General features: G+C 38.3%; 2 protein-coding genes and 1 pseudogene across 2 annotated transcripts in view; all 3 read left to right on the top strand.

The window, feature by feature from the left end:
* LOC104587971 (Actin binding Calponin homology (CH) domain-containing protein) overlaps positions 1–10,217 on the top strand; it is a 61,723-nt gene extending 51,506 nt beyond the window's left edge. The window contains exons 12-14 of the mRNA XM_010245753.3: positions 1,689–1,785; positions 9,122–9,213; positions 9,751–10,217. Of these exons, the coding sequence (XP_010244055.2) occupies positions 1,689–1,785; positions 9,122–9,213; positions 9,751–9,939 (378 nt within the window). The 3' untranslated portion in view covers positions 9,940–10,217. The remainder of the gene's footprint in view (positions 1–1,688; positions 1,786–9,121; positions 9,214–9,750) is intronic.
* A 3,839-nt stretch (positions 10,218–14,056) lies between these two features.
* On the top strand, positions 14,057–15,352 carry LOC148803182 (UDP-glycosyltransferase 91C1 pseudogene; annotated as a pseudogene).
* A 331-nt stretch (positions 15,353–15,683) lies between these two features.
* LOC104587969 ((RS)-norcoclaurine 6-O-methyltransferase-like) lies at positions 15,684–17,434 on the top strand. Its single transcript, XM_010245752.3, has 2 exons — positions 15,684–16,551; positions 16,935–17,434. Exons 1-2 carry the CDS (start codon positions 15,808–15,810, stop codon positions 17,229–17,231), a joined length of 1,041 nt encoding a protein of 346 aa, XP_010244054.1. The 5' UTR covers positions 15,684–15,807; the 3' UTR covers positions 17,232–17,434.
* Positions 17,435–18,563: the final 1,129 nt, after the last annotated feature.

The following is an 18,563-nucleotide window of genomic DNA, read 5'->3' as shown; positions in this document are numbered from 1 at the left end:
TTATTCAAGAATAATGATCACATGAAGATAGAGGTCTATACAAATGCTGATTGGGCTGGGAGTGTTGATGACAGAAGGTCTACCTCTGGATATTGTGCCTTTTTTAGGAGGTAACCTTGTCTCCTGGAGGAGTAAGAAACAAAGTGTTGTTTCTCGTTCTAGTGCTGAAGCTGAATATAGATCTATGGCTAATGGTGTGGCTGAAATCCTATGGCTGAAGTCATTATTTGAAGAGTTGGGTATTGATTATGAGAAGCCCTTAATGTTGTATTGTGATAATCAGGCTGCTACTAATATAGCTCATAATCCGGTACAACATGACAAAACTAAGCATATCGAAGTCGATCGACATTTTGTCAGAGAAAGGGTTTCGTCTCAAGAAGTGTGTCTCCTGTATATCACCTCTAGCATGCAGCTCGTAGATCTTCTCACCAAGGCTGTTCCAAGGAAGAAATTAGAGGCAGACCTATGCAAGTTGGGAATGACAAATATCTACTCCCAACTTGAGGGGGAGTGCAGAGAACTGATGTGGACCCCACTGCTGTGGTCTCCACTGTGTTCGTATGGCAGCATAGCATATATTTTTTGTTAGTTGGTGGTTATTTCAGTTTGTTGTTACAACTTGTTATTTCAGCTTTATTATTAGTTTATTTGCCATGTAAGCAATAAGGGCAATTCAGCCCTTTTACAATTAGTCAACATATATAAATATTAAGAGTGGGTCGGCAGATCATTATGATTGACCCTCTCTCTCTTTTCTAAAACCCTTCGTGTGCTTCTGCTTTTCTCCCTCTCTTCTTCTTCTTTTCTTCCTCTTTTGTTCTTCTGAAATCTTTTCCTTGACTTTCGAATTCAAGACTGATTGTAGTCTTGATCGACTACTTTGATCACACTCATTTTTTCATTGATATGCTTAATATAAAATATTAAAGATGTGCCCAAATGTTTTCTATAATTTTTTATATTTTTTAATTTTTATTATTTAATTATGACATTGATTGTTGACACATTTGAACCAGAAGGTTCAATTGTTGACTCACTACCAAACAAGAAAGCAATTTCATTTTTGGGTTGGTTTTAAATTTTGTATTTTATGTCCATCGTTAATAAAAATAAGTGTTGTTAATCACAGTTATTTTTCTTCAATACGATTAATAAAAAATACTAGAGATGTGTCCAAAATTTTCTACAGATTTTTTGTTTTGTTTTTTGTAATGTTTGTATTTATTTTTATTTAAAAATTTTCGTTGTTTAACTATAATATAGTGGGGTGATCCATTTGACCCAAATGTTTGAATTTTTTATAGACCACCTAGATGGAAGAATAGTTATATTCCTGGGTCGATTTAAAAAAAAACATGGATATTGTTAAAAGTATTGAATTTGGATCTAATTAGTAGAAATATATTGGTGTGAAAAAAAACTTGAATATAGGATTTAGTGAGAGAGAATTGGAGTTGATACATTAAATTGAGAGGGACAAAATATTAAGATAATGGTATTTTAGTCAAGAAAAATATTTTTACATCATCTGTACTTTTAATAGTAGTGTAGATATAGATACGTGACTGCTAATACTACTGTATTTCAAAATTCTTGAAATTTGACTATTATTCTGCCATTTCAAACAGAGCTGAGTGCTGAATGTAAAATTTAACTTACCTGTTATATGATTCCAAATTTTGCAGGATAAGAGGCTATCTGATGGGATCTTTTTCCTTGAGCTTCTTAGTGCTGTGGAACCGAGAGTTGTGAATTGGAGTCTTGTTACAAAGGGGGAAATTGGTAACCTCAATTCTCTTGTTATTTGAGAAGTGAATGTTTCTTCTGGAATTTCTGTGGAGATTTTATCTTTTATTGCTTGACATTTACTATGTATATAGGGCTCTGTTTTTCTTTTCTGGTAATAGGCTTATTGGCTCGATTAGGTTTTTTGATCATTAACAAGAACTTTACTATGTATCTTTTATTGCTTGACATATACTATGTAGATAGGGTTCAGGTTTTAAAAGAATTGAGAGTTATATGCAGTACAATCCGTTGTACCCCTTGGTTTGGACTAGCATTGCTATCCATCTACAGTCCACTAAACTTATGAGTTACATATCATCCATCCCTTTCCGAAATAAACCCTGATTACATTTGAGATCTGTTAGTCCTCTGTTTAGCTAATCCAATGGAATGTAGCTCTCAGTGCTCTCACAAGGTGCTGTATTTCCCTGAACATAAAACCGTACTGCCAAGTTCCCTCACTCCCTTGCCTGATCCCCAACAATAGTCCTTGAATCTCCTTCCACTACCAACTGGCTGAACTGCTGATCCCTTCCAACTCTCAGTCTATGAAGGGCTGTCAATAATTCTGCTCTTATATAGTTATCAAATCCAATAGATCCTGACTATGAGGCAACTATCTTGCTGTCATGGTTTCTAAATTCTGTCCCAAGAGGAGGGACCAAGAATAGATGTATTGGTCTCAAAACTGAGGATGATGAAGAAGAAACAACTTCCCCTCAAGGCATTATCTCATATCTGCTCCTATTAATACATCATGAACTTATCATTAACTTGGAACAACACAATTGTTAGCTGGCATATTATTGGTATTCTCTCTATTCATGTATGCCCTGATGCGGTGCACCAATTTGAAGAAGCCTTAATACTGATAAAAGAAAAAGAAAGGAAGCTGATAGGGATTTTAAAATTTTAAAATTTGGGTTATATTTCTGCAAAGTGGCTTTAATTTGTAATTAAAAAAATTCTTTTCATATGAACATAGTTTCATAGTCCATGTATAACCCGATGATATCATTTGATTAAGATATCCTACTATTAACTTTCTTTATGTTTTGGTTAGTGAAAATTTTAATTAAGAAAAAGCTAGAAAAATGAAGGAATTGGACATGCCACATGCATTGATGTGTATTTCCTTGGGTTAATTTAGAGTTTAACCAATTTATAAACTCACAAGAAACATTTGTGTTGCTGGAAAAATATATTTTTTTTGATCAGTTTGCTGGAAAAATATTTTGTTGAAGCTTTTTAATACCAATGCTAGATCCAGAATAAAAGAACTAATATGGACTTGTGTCCTTATATTCTATGGTCAAGTTTCATCATTTCTCTAAGAATTTGTTCTTTTAACATTCACAAATACATGTTTTTATGCACAAACATCAAAGGTTTGTTGAATTGATATATTCTTACTTAGGCTACCATAATTAATGGTATTCGAATGCCAAGCCCTTATCTGCAGTATAAGCCAATGGCACATTGGACCTTAATGATACTAGTAGTACAAACTTCAAATTTCAAATTACCATATTTCCCAAAGGAAGGGGTTTCCCAACCGAAGTATGCAGCACAGTATTTAGCTCACTGTATGTAACATGCTGCCCAATCTGAGGACATCCCAAAATCTAAGCCAAGTTTATAATCCTTCATTGGCATATTTGTGCCATGTATCTAGGCAGCCAATGTTTAGTACAACACCATCAATTTTTCCCCAAGTGCAACCTACTGGGAACATATATTTGAGGATTACTACTTTTCTTTGGACCTGCACCAAGATCCTTGGAGAAATGGTTTGTGTATATTCAAGACTCCCACCAAATGCAATCCTTGGAATGGTGAGACATCAGTATATTAAGTTGAACTAGGCATGGGCGACATGGTTCGCTACCTACAAATAGATTCACATACAATGATAGCTCTAGCTTTCCTCTAGGACCAAGTTTGAGGTGTCTTTGGAGATCCTTGTAGGCATGTTTAACACACTAATGCCTCCCTAAGTAACTATTTCCATTATTGATGGGTTAACAGCTAGCCAAAATATGGTTGCATGTCTCTGATTCTTTGCCATAGGAAAACAAACAGCTTGCTAAAAGAAACATTAATTGCATAATCTCATTACATCCCTTGTGCTGAAGTGATTCCTTCTGTTGGAGGTGTTATAATGCTGTATTATTTATTCTTTTTTTTTAATTTGGAAAATTGAAATGTTGTCGGTATTGGCACAAGTCAGGTAACGAGCTTGAAGAATTTATGCTGGGCCTGGTCCATTGGAATGAACCCAAGCCTAACCAAGTTGCACCCTTAGTTGGAGGGCAGGAAGCAATCCTTCCATGACTTTCAGGATAGGGAAGGTTGACACTTGACAAGTTACCTGGACTGTTAAACTGACTAAAGTGAATCAATGGATATGTTACTAACAGGTCAGCTAATAGTATGGCAGGAAAGGCGTTCTCTTTTTTTTTTTTTTTCTTTTTGAAACTGTAAGGTAAAGTATTTCATTAAAACCAAAAGGCCAAAATACAATGAAGCCCCTGTACAATGAGAGACTGAACAAAGGATATACAAATCTGCCCATTACAGCCAAAATCCCCAAAAAAAAATCTATCCACTCTTACAAAAAGGAAATCAAAATCGAAAAAAGAACTAGAATGTCTTTCTAAATAAAGGGTGAATTTCCGACTATGAGTGAACCCCCAGTATTTTACTTAGGATTTCTTCCTTTGAGGTCTGGTTCCCTTCAAAGGTTCTACTATTTCTTTCACACCGCACAGCCTAGGAAACTGCTGAGGGAAGGATGCTCCATGCTACCTTTCCAGCCCTACTTAATCCTCCTAGACACCATGCCTCTATGAATCCCTTCACATCAGCTGCTAAACACTGCTTAACACCAAACAGGTCCAACATTCTTAACCTAACCCAGTGAGTATCGCAGTGAATCAGCAAATGGCTAGACGAATCCACATTTCTATTGCATAAAGGACAAGCCATATCCGCCACCTCTAAGCCTCTTTTAACTAGATTCTCTTTGGTTAGGATTTTATCCAACACTGCTAACCATACAAAAAAAGCCACTTTAGATGGTACAGCTCTGATCCATATTCTGTCACTTGGAAAAGAAGTGGTATCCTCCCTTGATACATATTTGAAAAATGATTTTACAGAAAAAAACACCTGATTTCTCAAAAACCTAATTTCTTTTATCCTCCCCTATACAGTTGTCTTTGAGTCATAAGATCTGGAGCAAGCTGATTAAAGATGTCACCTCCCAGTTGTTTAAGTTCCTCCTGAATTGAGGGTTCAACATGCAATATCCATTCTGCCTTTCCAAATATTCAGATACTGTAGCATTCTTATTTGTATCTATTTCAAACAGATCAGAGAATATGTTCAACAAAGGGCCTTCACACCAGTGGTCCTTCCAAAAGAGAACCCTCCAGCCATTTTCCACTTTATATTTTATGCCCTTCAAAAACTGAGGCTGTATTTTCTGAATTACCTTCCAATTTGAACATCCATAGGATGATCTTACCTCTTCTGTTTCCCACTCCCTGCTACTAAACCCATATTTGGCTATTATTAGCCTTCTCCACAGACTATCCGATTGCTTATTAAATCTCTATAACCGTTTTCCCAGCAAGGCAGTGTTTACATCTTTCACTGATGTGATCCCTAGTTCCCCATTAGCTTTGGAACAACAGATTTTCTTCCAGTTTACCGAGTAACATTTGGTTCCTCCTTCCATCCCTTTCACAAAAAAATCCCTCATCTATTTTTTAACGCTGCAGCCCACTTATCTGGAATTGGGAATAAAGATAGGTAGAATACAGGGAGGGAGGACAACACACTTTTAATTAAGGTGACTTTGCCCCCTTTGGACAAGTATTTGGTCTTCCACATGCCAATTTTCTGTCCACCTTCTCCATGATGGGCTCCCAAATGGATTTGGATTTACAGCTTTCCCCCAAAGGCATGCCCAAGTGTCTAGGTGGGAGATTACCAACTTTACATCCCCAATCATCTGCCCACTCTTCCAAATTTGTCACCTCTCCAACATCCATTATTTCACTCTTCAGGATGTTAATATGCAGGCCTGTTACCACCTCGAACCATCTTAAGATTGCCTTCACATTCCAAATTTGTTCGCAAGAGGCATCACAGAAGAAGAGGGTGTCGTATGCAAATTGAAGGAGTGCTATATCCACTTCCCCATTGCCTACTTTAAAGCCTTCTAACAGTCTTCCCACCCATGCTTTCTCTTCCATCCTAAAAAGGGCTTCCATCATGCAAATAAATAAGAGGGGAGAAAGTGGGTCCCCTTTTCTTAGGCTCCTAGAACTTCTAAACATCCAACAAGAACTCCCATTCACAAGAACTGAGGAAGAGGAAGAAAATAAACACATCTTTATCCAATTTCTCCATTTCTCCCTGAAGTTCATTCTCTTCAGCATGTCGTCAGAAATTTCAGTTTACATGGTCATAAGCCTTCTCCATATCCACCTTACACAACAATCCCACATGCCAACTTCTCCTTGAATCTATTAACTTCATAAGGTTTTCTGGCCATCCATGTAGAGGACTATTCCATGACTTATAAGGAAACCAGAATGTAATTACTGGGGGAAAATATATCATTGGTCAAAATTAGAAGGTGAATGGAGCATTTGTCAGACCAAAAGACACTGAGGAATTTATAATGTGAACCATGTGCATGAACACTGTGAATGCCCTTTTGGAGGAAAACCTTGTGCAGTAGAACTACCCTAATGATTCATTGTGCACCTGAGTGATAGGTATATATTTCCCCAACAGTCTATGATGCCCTCTAATTGGTGTAGATGCAACTATTGAAGGGTAGGGTTGTCATGTTATTCTGGGTAAACAGTAATGGAGTGGGGATCTATACCACCCTAAAACCAACATACATATATACCTGATTCTTTCTTCATAAATCAACAAAAGTTCAGTTAACAATTAAAAAATGGTAGGGCTGTTACAAGGTCCTGAATCCTGATGAATGCTTTCTCTTTCATTTTTAGTACTATCTTCTTTGTTTCTTTATCTTAGAATGCTAAATTTCACCAAGGACGGAGTGACCTGGTAGTGTAACACATTTTAAAAAATCTGCCATCAATCATGCATAATTTAGTTGTTCAGCAAGAAATTGCTTCTATTACATAATATTGTACAACTTCACAAACACTTCAGTTTGTGGAATTTGTTAACTTTGACAAATTATGTGGTTGTTGGGTTCGCTAGTTGGGTCTTTTATGAAATTAAAATGGCCCAGGGACCTCTAATGCGGCAACTGGAAAAGGTGGTGAGTGCTCAAAGTACTTAAACATGTTGCTCTCTCCATCCTCTACTAATGGATCAAATTTCAGCCCCGAGATTGTCAACAGTTACACATCCATTAATAGTCCATTCCTTTTTGGCATGTTTTATATTTGCAATTATGAAGTTGATTGGCTAATATATTTTTTTTGATCAATAACACTTTCATTAAATCATCAGTAGAAAATTTACAGGAGGAAGACAAACACACTTATCTTCCAAGAGTCACTAAGAGCCTCATAAAAGAAAGAAAAAAGAAGAAAAAGAGAAAATAATACACTAAAGTTACAGCTTAGCCCAAAACAGTGAATCCCTTTCTGTCCCTTGTTTAGCTAAATCGTCAGCTAGGGAATTAGCCGATCTTTTAACCCAACATGTCTTAACTTCCATCTCCCGCACCAGCCATATAAATTTGCTCCTCTCATTGTTATACTTCCATAAACCATTTTGATCTTTAGTCAGCCTTCCTTCACCATCTCTGAATCCCCTTCAATTATGAGTTTCTTGATGTTCAACTCCTTGGCTTTCCGGACTCCTTCCATAACTGCAAGGATCTCAGCTCTAAGGGAGTCACCCACTCCAATTGGGCCTGAGAACATGGCAGAGATGACCCCATTTTCGTCCCTAAAAACACCTCCAATCCCCAATTGCCCCGGATTTCCCCTATTGCATCCATCAAAGTTTAATTTCAAGAATCCTCTAGGTGGGGGAGCTCAAACCACTTTCATTATTGACTTGGTCTGTGTGCAATTTGCAATTTTACCCCACTTCCTCAACATGTCATCCACAGTGTAATCTGTGAATAGTTCCAAATATTTCAGCCACTGTACTGCCCTAATATGTATGATAGCCCTCAGATCTGTTGCTCCTCTTTGGGTTTTTGAGAATATCCTGGAGTTTCTTTCCTCCCACAATGTCCAACATACTGCAGCCGGCCTCATACTCTTCACCCTATACAACACCGAAGTAGAATACACGTTGAGGTTTGACTTCTCGGCATCCAACAATGAAGCCGAGTATAAAGTCCTCCTTGCCGGACTACAGCTCGCAAAAGACCTTAGCTCCCAGCATATTGAGGTCTTCAATGACTCCTAATTGGTGGTGAACCAAGTCAATGATGAGTACGAGGTTAGGGAGCAAAGCATGGCCAAATACCTAGCTAAGGTGCAATAGCTCGCCCGCCACTTCCAACACTTCTCCCTACAACAGGTTCTGCGACCCGAGAACATGAGAGATGACGCCCTATTGAAATTGGCAAGCACCTCCGACGTAACCCTCGACCGTCCGTGTGGAGAAGTTAGCTCACCCCTCCATTGAAGAAGTTCTAGTTCACCCAGTACAGGCTAAGCTGTCCTGGATGGGTCCTATCATTGCTTTCCTCCTGACCGAGTAGCTACCGGACAACAAAAACCGGGCCAAACGAATCTAACGGCAGGTCGCCCACTACACTTTGCCCGAAGGGAAGCTGTATTGAATCTCTTTTACCTTGCCCTACCTCCGATGCTCCGCCAAGAGGAGGGCGAGTACATGCTTTGAGAGATCCACAAAGGCATCTATGAAAACCACCTTGGAGGCAGAGCCTTGGCCCAAAAAGCACTAAGGCAAGGGTACTTCTGGCCGACAGTTTAGAACACATTATCCTTCTCCTTTTTATCCGCCACCTGAAAAAGGTAGGGGAGAAAAGGCCCTGCAAGTCTGATGGGGGATTCCAACTGCGTCCAAATAAGGAGGAAGCCCAATCCCAAATTGACCTCCCAAAGTGGCAAGACACCAGTTGAGTGGCTAATATTACTTGAGAAAAAAATAACAATTCAAGGTAGGTTACGTAACTGAGGACTAAGGATTAAACAAAGGTTGTGTAGGGAAGCTCCCAACTTGACCTGATTTGTGTGTGTGATATTTTTTTAAGTTTTTTTTTTCCTTTTTTCTGGGGAGGGGGGAGGTGATTTATGTTATTCGATATTATGATGATCTAAGTAACTTAATGTGGATAATGCAGATGAGGAGAAAAAAATGAATGCGACCTACATTATCAGTATTGCAAGAAAGCTTGGATGCTCCATATTTTTGCTCCCAGAAGACATAACAGAGGTAAGCCGGTGATGAATATTAACTTATGGCTATTTTAGTATCATTTCCATTCCTTCAGTGTCCCTTTATCACACACAAATGATTGTTGATGGCAATGATGAGTATTGTAACTTCACATGGTTTTCTGCCCTATATTCTATTTAAATAGTAAGGGGTTTTATTATTATTATTACTACTATTTCAGGAGTCAGTTGCCCATATTTTCTGCAATTGATGGCAATGTTAAGTATTGTAACTTCACATGGTTTTCTGCCCTATATTCTATTTAAATAGTAAGGGGTTTTATTATTATTATTATTATTATTATTATTATTATTATTATTATTATTACTACTACTGCTACTGCTACTGCTACTACTACTATTTCAGGAGTCAGTTGCCCATATTTTCTGCAATTGTTTGCTGTTCCCTATTATTCACTATTAAGAATTATTTCAATCAATACGTTAGGTAGGAATTAGCAGGAAGTCATGTTCAGTAATGGTCATTAATTTTGACCTCAAATTAAGTTTAAGACGTGGTGGTTTGTATCATCAGGTGAACCCAAAGATGATCCTCACTTTGACAGCAAGCATCATGTATTGGTTCTTGAGACAACCAATTGAAGAGAGGCCTTCTGGTGCTTCAGATAATGAAAACGGAAATTCATTGGAGACCATCTCAAATTCAACAGTGGACGACACTGCTTCTGAGGCATCCTCAACAGAAGATAATTGTAATAGATAATCAGGTGATTTGGATTGAAAATAGATCATTGAAGCTTTATTCTTTGCTTCTCTTGTGGAATATTCGTCCTGCTTTTAAGCCGTCCTTGTGTTGGTGCGGGAGTTGGTTATAGATCAGGTATCATTCTTAAGTATCCAAGCTATCATTCAATTGTAAGTTGGAATTACCCACATTAATTTCTCTTTTTCTTGTATTCGGTTGGTAAAAATATCGACAGGATTCACTGTGTAGCCAAGACAATTGTCCATGTAAATATTAACACCGTTTTGTTTGTTGAATTGCTCTCTTCTACAATCACTTTATCATTTTCCGTAATTTGCAGTGGATCTGGAGTCTGGACGTATGGTGGCGACCTTTATTCATGGTTTAAAAAAAAAAAAAATGCTCCCTGTGCTTTCTCAATTTCCCATTTGGGTTTACCTGTGGGCCCAAGAACTGCATCCTACAAAATTGAAGTGCTGCATCCTACAAAATTGAAGTGCTGCATCCTACAAAATTGAAGTGCTAGGTTTTCTCATTTTCCCATTTACCACATGCTTTTAATAACATGGTCGTGATCTGTCATTACGTGCGAGTATCTCCAGGAACAAAAGATAAAATCCGATAATAAATAATAAAAACAAAAGAGGCTTTCTACATATGCATTGTCCGAAGCATTAGTGAAGAGACTTGATAGAAGCCTAAATATAAGAAATAGATATGCCTATATACTATATTTTATGGATACGGGATCTAGTTGATAGAGAAAGTACCATAAAGATAAATTAGCAAGGTTTTAGGCCAATACAATAAGAACTGCATACTTATGATATGAAATGAAAGTTAGGAATCAACGCATGTAACAGGTTTGATCCACTCAAGGTATTGAGCAGTGGTGTGTTATTAGATCTCAAAGATAGTAAGGTGCCATTTGGCAAGATTTTTTTGAAAGATCTTTCGATAGACTTGTAAGTGAAAAGGTGATGTGAGATTTTGCATTCTTAATAGCTTGAAGACTATTTTTCTAAGGCATGCCTTCTTGCGTGTCTTTCAGTGCAAATATGGAAGAAAAAAGTTGGAAAAACTCCATTTGGAACTTCTCGAAAATAACTCAAAACAGGCTTTATGCATATTTTCGGGGAGTCATCTTTTGGTTGTTAGATCATTTTCTATCCAAACGGGAAAAGATCAAAACGTGGGTTGTCGAGCTTTTAAACAAGTGATAGCACATGTAAAAAGGTGTGCCAAATGAGGTCTTAGTCTTTTCTTTCCTATAGAGTAAATCTTTTTCAAAGATTCTATATGAATTTATATATGAAACCAAGATGGTTACTTTTCAGAAAACTCTAACGATAGAGGGAGATGTTTATGCTTCATTCTTTTGATCTGAAGGTGGGAGAAAAGACAACTGATTATTAATCAAAAGTCTGAAACTCATGTAATTAACCCCCCTTTCGGTTAATTTGAGAAAAATGGAACAGATTTACAAGAAATCTCATTTAGTTAGATATGGTAGATTAGGATGGGACACCAAAAGAATTGACTGCTGAGCCGTATGAGGTAGGAAACTCTCAAGTATGATTCTAAGGGAAGGAATTTACCTACCTATTATGACCGAGGAGAACAAATTGTAAGTGGTGTGCAAAGGTAGAGTATAGTGGTCTCCTTGAAGGACGAAGAAAGGCTAGGGGTCTTGGGTAATAGAAGTAGGTGTGGATGCCCCTTTTATAAGGGGAGATCCCGAGGCCCTAAAGGAAAGGAGCCAAAAGGGGTTTGACTCCTATTTGGAAAGGGGATATTCGATTCAGTGTCGGTTGTCAGGAGGACAGTGCTAGGGATTCGCCATGTGTGACGTGAGATCTTTATAGGATGAAATTTCCTTTTGTCCGAGAATTCTCATAGTGCACGTGCGCTACTTCCCTTCGCGGGTCTCTTGTATTAACATAGCGTAGGTGACGCCAGAGTTAGTTTGACGTGTTCTACTGATTTTCTAGATGTCCTGTCGTGAGTGACTTTGGTTCATTGCAATCGTGTGATGGTCCTTTGTCCATTACGGGTTCACAATGACTTCGAGCTCATCGCGAGTGTCTGATGAGTTACGGGTTCATCGCAGGTTCACAATGGCCCTGTAATGGTTGTGGGTCCATCATGGGTTAATTTGATGCCTTTATTGCAGTCATCGTTGTAGGGGAACATATGTACTTACACAGACCATTCAACAGGGAGATTGTGAAATTGCATAGACTTGGTTTTGACAAAGCTGTTGAGTATTGGAAACAAGCTATAGTGCTTACTCCAGGTAATTATATTGAAGCACATAATTGGTTGAAGATCACGAGGCGGTTTGAATAAGAACATTCTATTTATTTTGTTAAATTCTAATATTTTATAAATGTTTGTTGGCTCTACAACATATAATATATTCCTTTCCACTATTCAAATTAATACAATACAATACTCATAACGACCTTCGATTGACAAAACTAAATTTAGGTATAGATACACATTTTGGAGTCTCTCTTATTGATGACTAATGATTGCTTCCGTGATTTGGAATATAGTATATAGTAATATGTTCCATGTAAGATATCAAGTAGCTGCTTCAGTTGGCCACTTATACATTGAGATCTAAATACACAATGTTGCATCAAAAATTTGTTTTTGCGTCAACTTGAAGCTGGGAAAGGGTTTTACAAGATTAAAAAGGTACGTTGTGCATCTCATGGCTATGCATAATAGATCCAAACACTTGACCTGGATCGACTTCCAAATCATAATTGATTTATTGAATAACTAGAGAAAATAGGTAGATGGGTGATAGGAAAGAAATGAACTAATTCTAAATATCTCTCATAGGTTCATTGATTACTTGACTGTTGGCGGGTGTTGTTTGGAAAGAGGGCTCAATGATTATTTGTTAATCGGAATCAGAAGTTAAAATTTTGGTGAATAGGGATCCCAAGAATGGGCCAGACCTTGTCATTTCTCAAGAACAATAGCTAAGGGCTTTGAGACTATCAGTTGGGTCTAGAACCTACGTGCTGATGCTTACGTTTTCGATAGTTATACCTGTGATTTGGAGGAGATCTCTCGTAAAGTATTTGGTGCTCATTTTGGCCAATTCTTCATCATCTTTCTTTGGTAGAGTGGCATGTATTTCCATGGTGCCTGTTTTTCCAATTATGAAGTATGGCTAAGCGATCCTACTCACATTGGACCCAACACCCAGGTGGTTTGGCCAATAGTGGGCCAAGAAATATTGAATGGTGATGTGGGTGGAGGTTTCCAAGGAATACAAATAACCTCTGATTTTTTTTTAGATTTGGCGAGCATTTGAAATAACTAGCGGATTACAATGCTATTGTACCGCAATTGGTGCATTGGTCTTTGTAGCGTTAATGTTTTTTTTTTTTTTTTTTTTTCTAGTTGGTTCCATTATCACAAAGCTGTTTTAAAATTGGCTTGGTTCTAAGATGTAGAACCTATGTTGAATTATCACTTAGCGCGAAAATTGATGATTGCATCTTTAATTCATTGCTAGTACTAGTACATCTGAAAAATTTTAATTGGCTAGTTGTTGAAAACAAATGCTGCAATAGAAACAAAGACAAGGAACGGATTACCTATTCCTAACAGTCAAAGTGAGCCGTTTCATTCTGAATTCTTTTAATTTAGAATGAATCAAATATCCCTAAGTAGGATTCGAACCTACGACTAGTTAGTTAACAATCGACTATTCTACCATTGAGTTATTGAGGAACAATAAGAGATTAGATCTCATAGAGTTCAATTTCCATTCTCAACCCAAGATTAATATGAGCCCAAAGCTTCCTTTGTAACTCTCGGAACTTCTTAGTTGTGATTCTATTCCATGCCTCATTTCATAGGGAATCTCAAAGTGGCTCTATTTCATTATATTCCATCCATATCCCAATTTCGTTCATTTAATATCCCTTTGGTGTCATTGACATAAGAGATGCCGTTTATAGTCTATCTGTTTCTATTTGTATATATGAAGAGTTAAGAAATCGTCATATAATAATGGGGAAATTTCAATAGAAAAGATAAAAACACAAGGTTTGTGATGATTTTAAAATCTTCTCCTTATCCATTAAGATAATCAATTCGGTCACCAGTTATGGAAGAAGGAACCAAAAAGGAGGTATAGCTGATGAAAGAGGTATCAATAACCGTCCTAATTCGTTACAAAAGGAAAAAAAAAAACCGTCCTAATTCTACCATATATTTTGTTTCATTTCTTCTAGAACAATAACAAGCAATTTTTTTTAGGGTTTCTAGCAGATAAGGGCAACTTTTTGCCCTGAATATCAATAAAATGCAATAATACTGTTCATCGTCTTCCTCTTCTTCTGCCTCTGTATTCATCTGAATACACTGGTCCAAGCAGCCATAGAAAAATTAGCAGAGGGACAAGGCTAACAGCAATCTACATGTCGTCATGGTTCCGTGGCTGGCCTTCGGCCATCTGATCCCTTTTCTCTAACTTTCCATGGCTCTGGCCAAGGCTGGAATCCGCGCCTCCTTCATCGCCACTCCCAGGAACGTCCTAAGGCTCCCAAAAGTTCCTCCAAATTTAGCTGCTCTCGTAAGCTTTGTTGAGCTCCGCTTACCCATTGTCGAGGGGCTACCCCTTGGAGCTGAAGCCATCATCGACGTCTCCATGGATGAAATCCAGCACCTCAAGGCGGCCTACGATCTCTTGCGCCATCAGGTCAAGCAATTCATCGCTAATGAATCACCCGATTAGATCATCCAAGATTTCATCCCCTGCTGGATGGCCGAAATCGCATGAGAATACGACGTCCCATTAATCACCTTCGCTGTCTACTCTGCTCCTATGCTGTGCTTTCACGGACCCCTGGAGTACCTTACCAATGACGGCCATGCAAAATACTGGACGTCACTGGAAAGCATTCACCGGAGTGGGTCACGTTCCCGTCATCGGTTGCCTTCGGCGCCACTAGGCAAACACCACATTTGCTAGGTTCTTTGGGCAAAATACGTTCGGTATAACGAACAACGAGCGAGTGGTTGTAGCTGTTGAAGCATGTAGGCCGTGGCCATCCGTAGTTACTCGGAGTACGAACCAGATTATCTGAACCTGGTCGAGAAGATATGGTGGAGACCGGTGATTGCAGTGGGTCTGCTTCCACCGGCGCCGAGTAGCACAGAAGCAAAGGAAAGGGAAGGAGATTGGGGCAAAATATTAAAGTGGCTTGATGGGGAGAAACCCAGAACGGTCGTGTTTGTGAGGTGTAGCGAGTGCACAGTTCGGCACGACTCGCTTTGTCTCAGTCCAGTGTATTCGGATGAATAGAGAGGTAGAGGAAGAGAATGAATAGTATCATTGCCCTTCTTTAATATTTTTCATAAAAAAGTTACTCTATTTTTATTATCTTATAAAAATATTATCTTTTATTGATATTCAAGGCAAAAAGTTGCTCTTATATATGTGTTAAAAACCCTTTTTTTATTATGAATCTACTACTAAAAATTCAATACAAAATCTCAGCATTCAATGTTTATCCCATTTCATTTTACTACGCTCCACGTTAGCAAGTACAGAATGCACGTGCATCCTATTGATTCGACCCTTCAATTTAACTAAATCACTCACGAGCAAATATGGTGTGCCCACGTGGTTCATGCTCTAGCGCGTGGGCGGTCAAAAGGAATGTACTACTACGTCTACATCGGAGACTTCCTATTACACTGAAGTGTAAACATATAAAAGGAAGGCTGTGTCGTGACTACTTGCACTTGCACTTAGCACCTGAGTGACAGAAAGAGCTCTAATTAAGTTTAGTAATTTATCTCACTCAGGGCACCGGCTTTTGAGTTTACGAGGGGCATAGAATAGAGAGGAGAATGGAAATTCAGAAGGAAGGTCAAGCAGCGGCGGCTAAAATCTGGAAATTCGTTTATGGCTTTGCCGACTGTTTAGTCCTCCGATGTGCCATTGACCTCGGAATTGCAGACATAATCCATAAGCAGGGAGAACCCTTGACGCTCTCTGAACTGGGGGCTCAAATTCCTGTGCAACCGGTCAACACCGATCACTTGCACAGGTTAATGCGTTACTTGGTGCACATGAAGATCTTCACCAAGGAAACCCTAGATGGCGAAGCACGATATGGGCTGGCTCCACCGGCTAAGTTCATTGTAAAAGGGTGGGACAAGAGCATAGTGTCAATCATATTAGTGGTCACCGACAAGGATTTCATGGCACCCTGGCACTGCCTCAAGGATAGCTTGTGCGGCGAGGGGACAGCTTTTGAGAAGGCGTTAGGGAGGAGCATATGGACATACATGGCTGATCATCCGGAGAAGAATAAGCTCTTCAATGAAGGAATGGCTTGTGATACCAAACTCCTCATATCAGCCTTGGTTCAAGACTGCAAGGATTTATTCCAAGGAATAATGTCGTTGGTGGATGTTGGTGGAGGCACTGGAACTGCCATGAGAGCCATTGCCAAGGCCTTTCCCCACCTAAAATGTACAATTTATGATCTACCTCATGTCATTGCCGACTCCCCTGATTACCCTGAGGTCGACCGGATTGCAGGCGACATGTTCAAACACATTCCTAGTGCCGATGCCATCTTATTGAAGGTAAATAAATTGAATTTGTTTCGATCTCTTCATATCATTCTTGACTCAGAATTTGATATTCGAACTTTCCTTCACCATGTAGCACAACTTCTTAATTCCTTAATTAGCAGACAAACTATAAGAGCAAGCGATTTCTTTTATGGTCAGGATAAATCAATCAAGGTTTGGGTTTGCTTTAATTGGTCATCTTTTCCACCCTAACCCAACTCAACTTTATGTTGAATTGGCATTTCTCAACCCTAGTCCTAATCCAATCTTCCCCTTTTCTGGTCAGATTGGGTTGGGTTTGGCCTTGCAGCCCTACTAGTATTAAAATTTCTGTAATTTTCAGCATTCATTCTTTGTAATTTCTACTGATATTTTTTTTGGGTACTGTGGTTCAGTGCATCCTCCATGACTGGGATGATGGTGAATGCATTGAAATTCTAAAGCGATGCAAGGAATCAGTGCCTAGAGAGGGTGGAAAAGTTATCATCGTCGACATAGTAGTAGATTTGGAATCTAAGCATCCCTTAACAAAGACTAGACTAAGCTTGGATTTGGACATGATGGTCACCACTGGAGGAAAAGAGAGGACTGAGGCAGAATGGAAGAAGCTTTTGAATGCTGCAGGGTTCCCTGTATTTAAGATTACACATATATCTGCCGTTCAATCTGTAATTGTGGCCTATCCTTATTAGCCTTTTCTCTCTCTCTCCCCAGGTCCTAGCTACGTCTTCTTCTTCAATACTAATAATATTTTATTTTTGGTCGGTTATATATTAGTGTCATAGGATGGGTTCAAGTCTAAGGGCCTGTTCGTTTGCTCTCAAGTCATCTGTATGTGTAATAATTACATTAAGAGGTATATTGGTATTGGTGAACCATTTTTTTTTCCTTTGAATTCTGAGTACAAAGAATGTTGTTCTGAATTTTGATTTCTGAATTTTGAAAACTACCAAATATCCATTGACACCATATATGAGAGTTATTATTTATTCTTTTGGGTATCATTGAAAAGCAAATAATTGTATGATTGCACTTTAAGAGATAGGAGATAAGAGGAAATGAAGAACTAAATTTTCTTTAAAATTAAAAGATTCCTTTTTAAAAGATAAGAGTTCAGAGGAAATGAACATACCCTAACAATGACCATTTTATTAAAGAAAAAAAAAACACCATAGGTTAGGTCTGTATTCCGTTCTTTTTTCCACATAGCTTTGACTAACACTGGATGATGGCTTTCTTGACTAACCATTTTCAAATCAATCCTTACAATTCCCACTACCTATTACCATCTCCTACCCCTAATCTGTCTTTGAGATTGACCATTGTGAGTTTTAATTTACCAACGCTGAATGATTTTCTTGATAGTTTTATTCAATAAAAAAATGGATTGAATTGTCTCCAATTTATAATTGTGTCGGGATCAGTTTTGGTTCTTTTGAACCGGAAAAAAACCACACCCCACCATATATTTTGTTGTATATATAATTTGTAATGTATAAAGATAACTCGAATCTAATTTCTATTTTTGGTTCTTCACCAAAGAAGTACCTTTTCATTTTAACTATTTACCAAAAGAAGTGTCATTTTAACAAAAAATTATACTATCTTTGGTTTGAAAGAAAAGGTAGGGAAAACCAAAACAGCGTCAGAAAAAAAGACATGTTACCGGAAACAGTTGGAATCGATCAACCAATATAATAGAAGTGATAATCAATCAGGTAGTATTCATCAAAATTCATGCGAGGATTTTGATTGATCAAAGCTTTTTAAGTATCATGCAAGGTTTTTAAAACTAACCCGGAGAACGAATCGGTTAGGGGTCCGGTTCTTGGGTCAAATGGTTCGACCGTTCAAACCCAACGGTTGTCCCATTCTAACAAAAAAAGCAGTCAAAACCGTTGAATGGTTCAACCACTCGGGTCAGCGGTTTGCTGACCAAATCAACATTTTTTTTTTTTGCAAATATCCAATTTTGGGGAAAATCGGAACAAGTTACCTAACTGGTTTCCGGTTTTCCGGTCCGA

The sequence above is a fragment of the Nelumbo nucifera genome, chromosome 1 (genome assembly GCF_055504915.1).
Source record: "Nelumbo nucifera cultivar China Antique chromosome 1, China Antique-T2T, whole genome shotgun sequence".
Lineage (NCBI taxonomy): Eukaryota > Viridiplantae > Streptophyta > Magnoliopsida > Proteales > Nelumbonaceae > Nelumbo > Nelumbo nucifera.
Note: the sequence above shows the minus strand (reverse complement) of the source record. Positions and strands in the feature narration are given on the sequence as shown.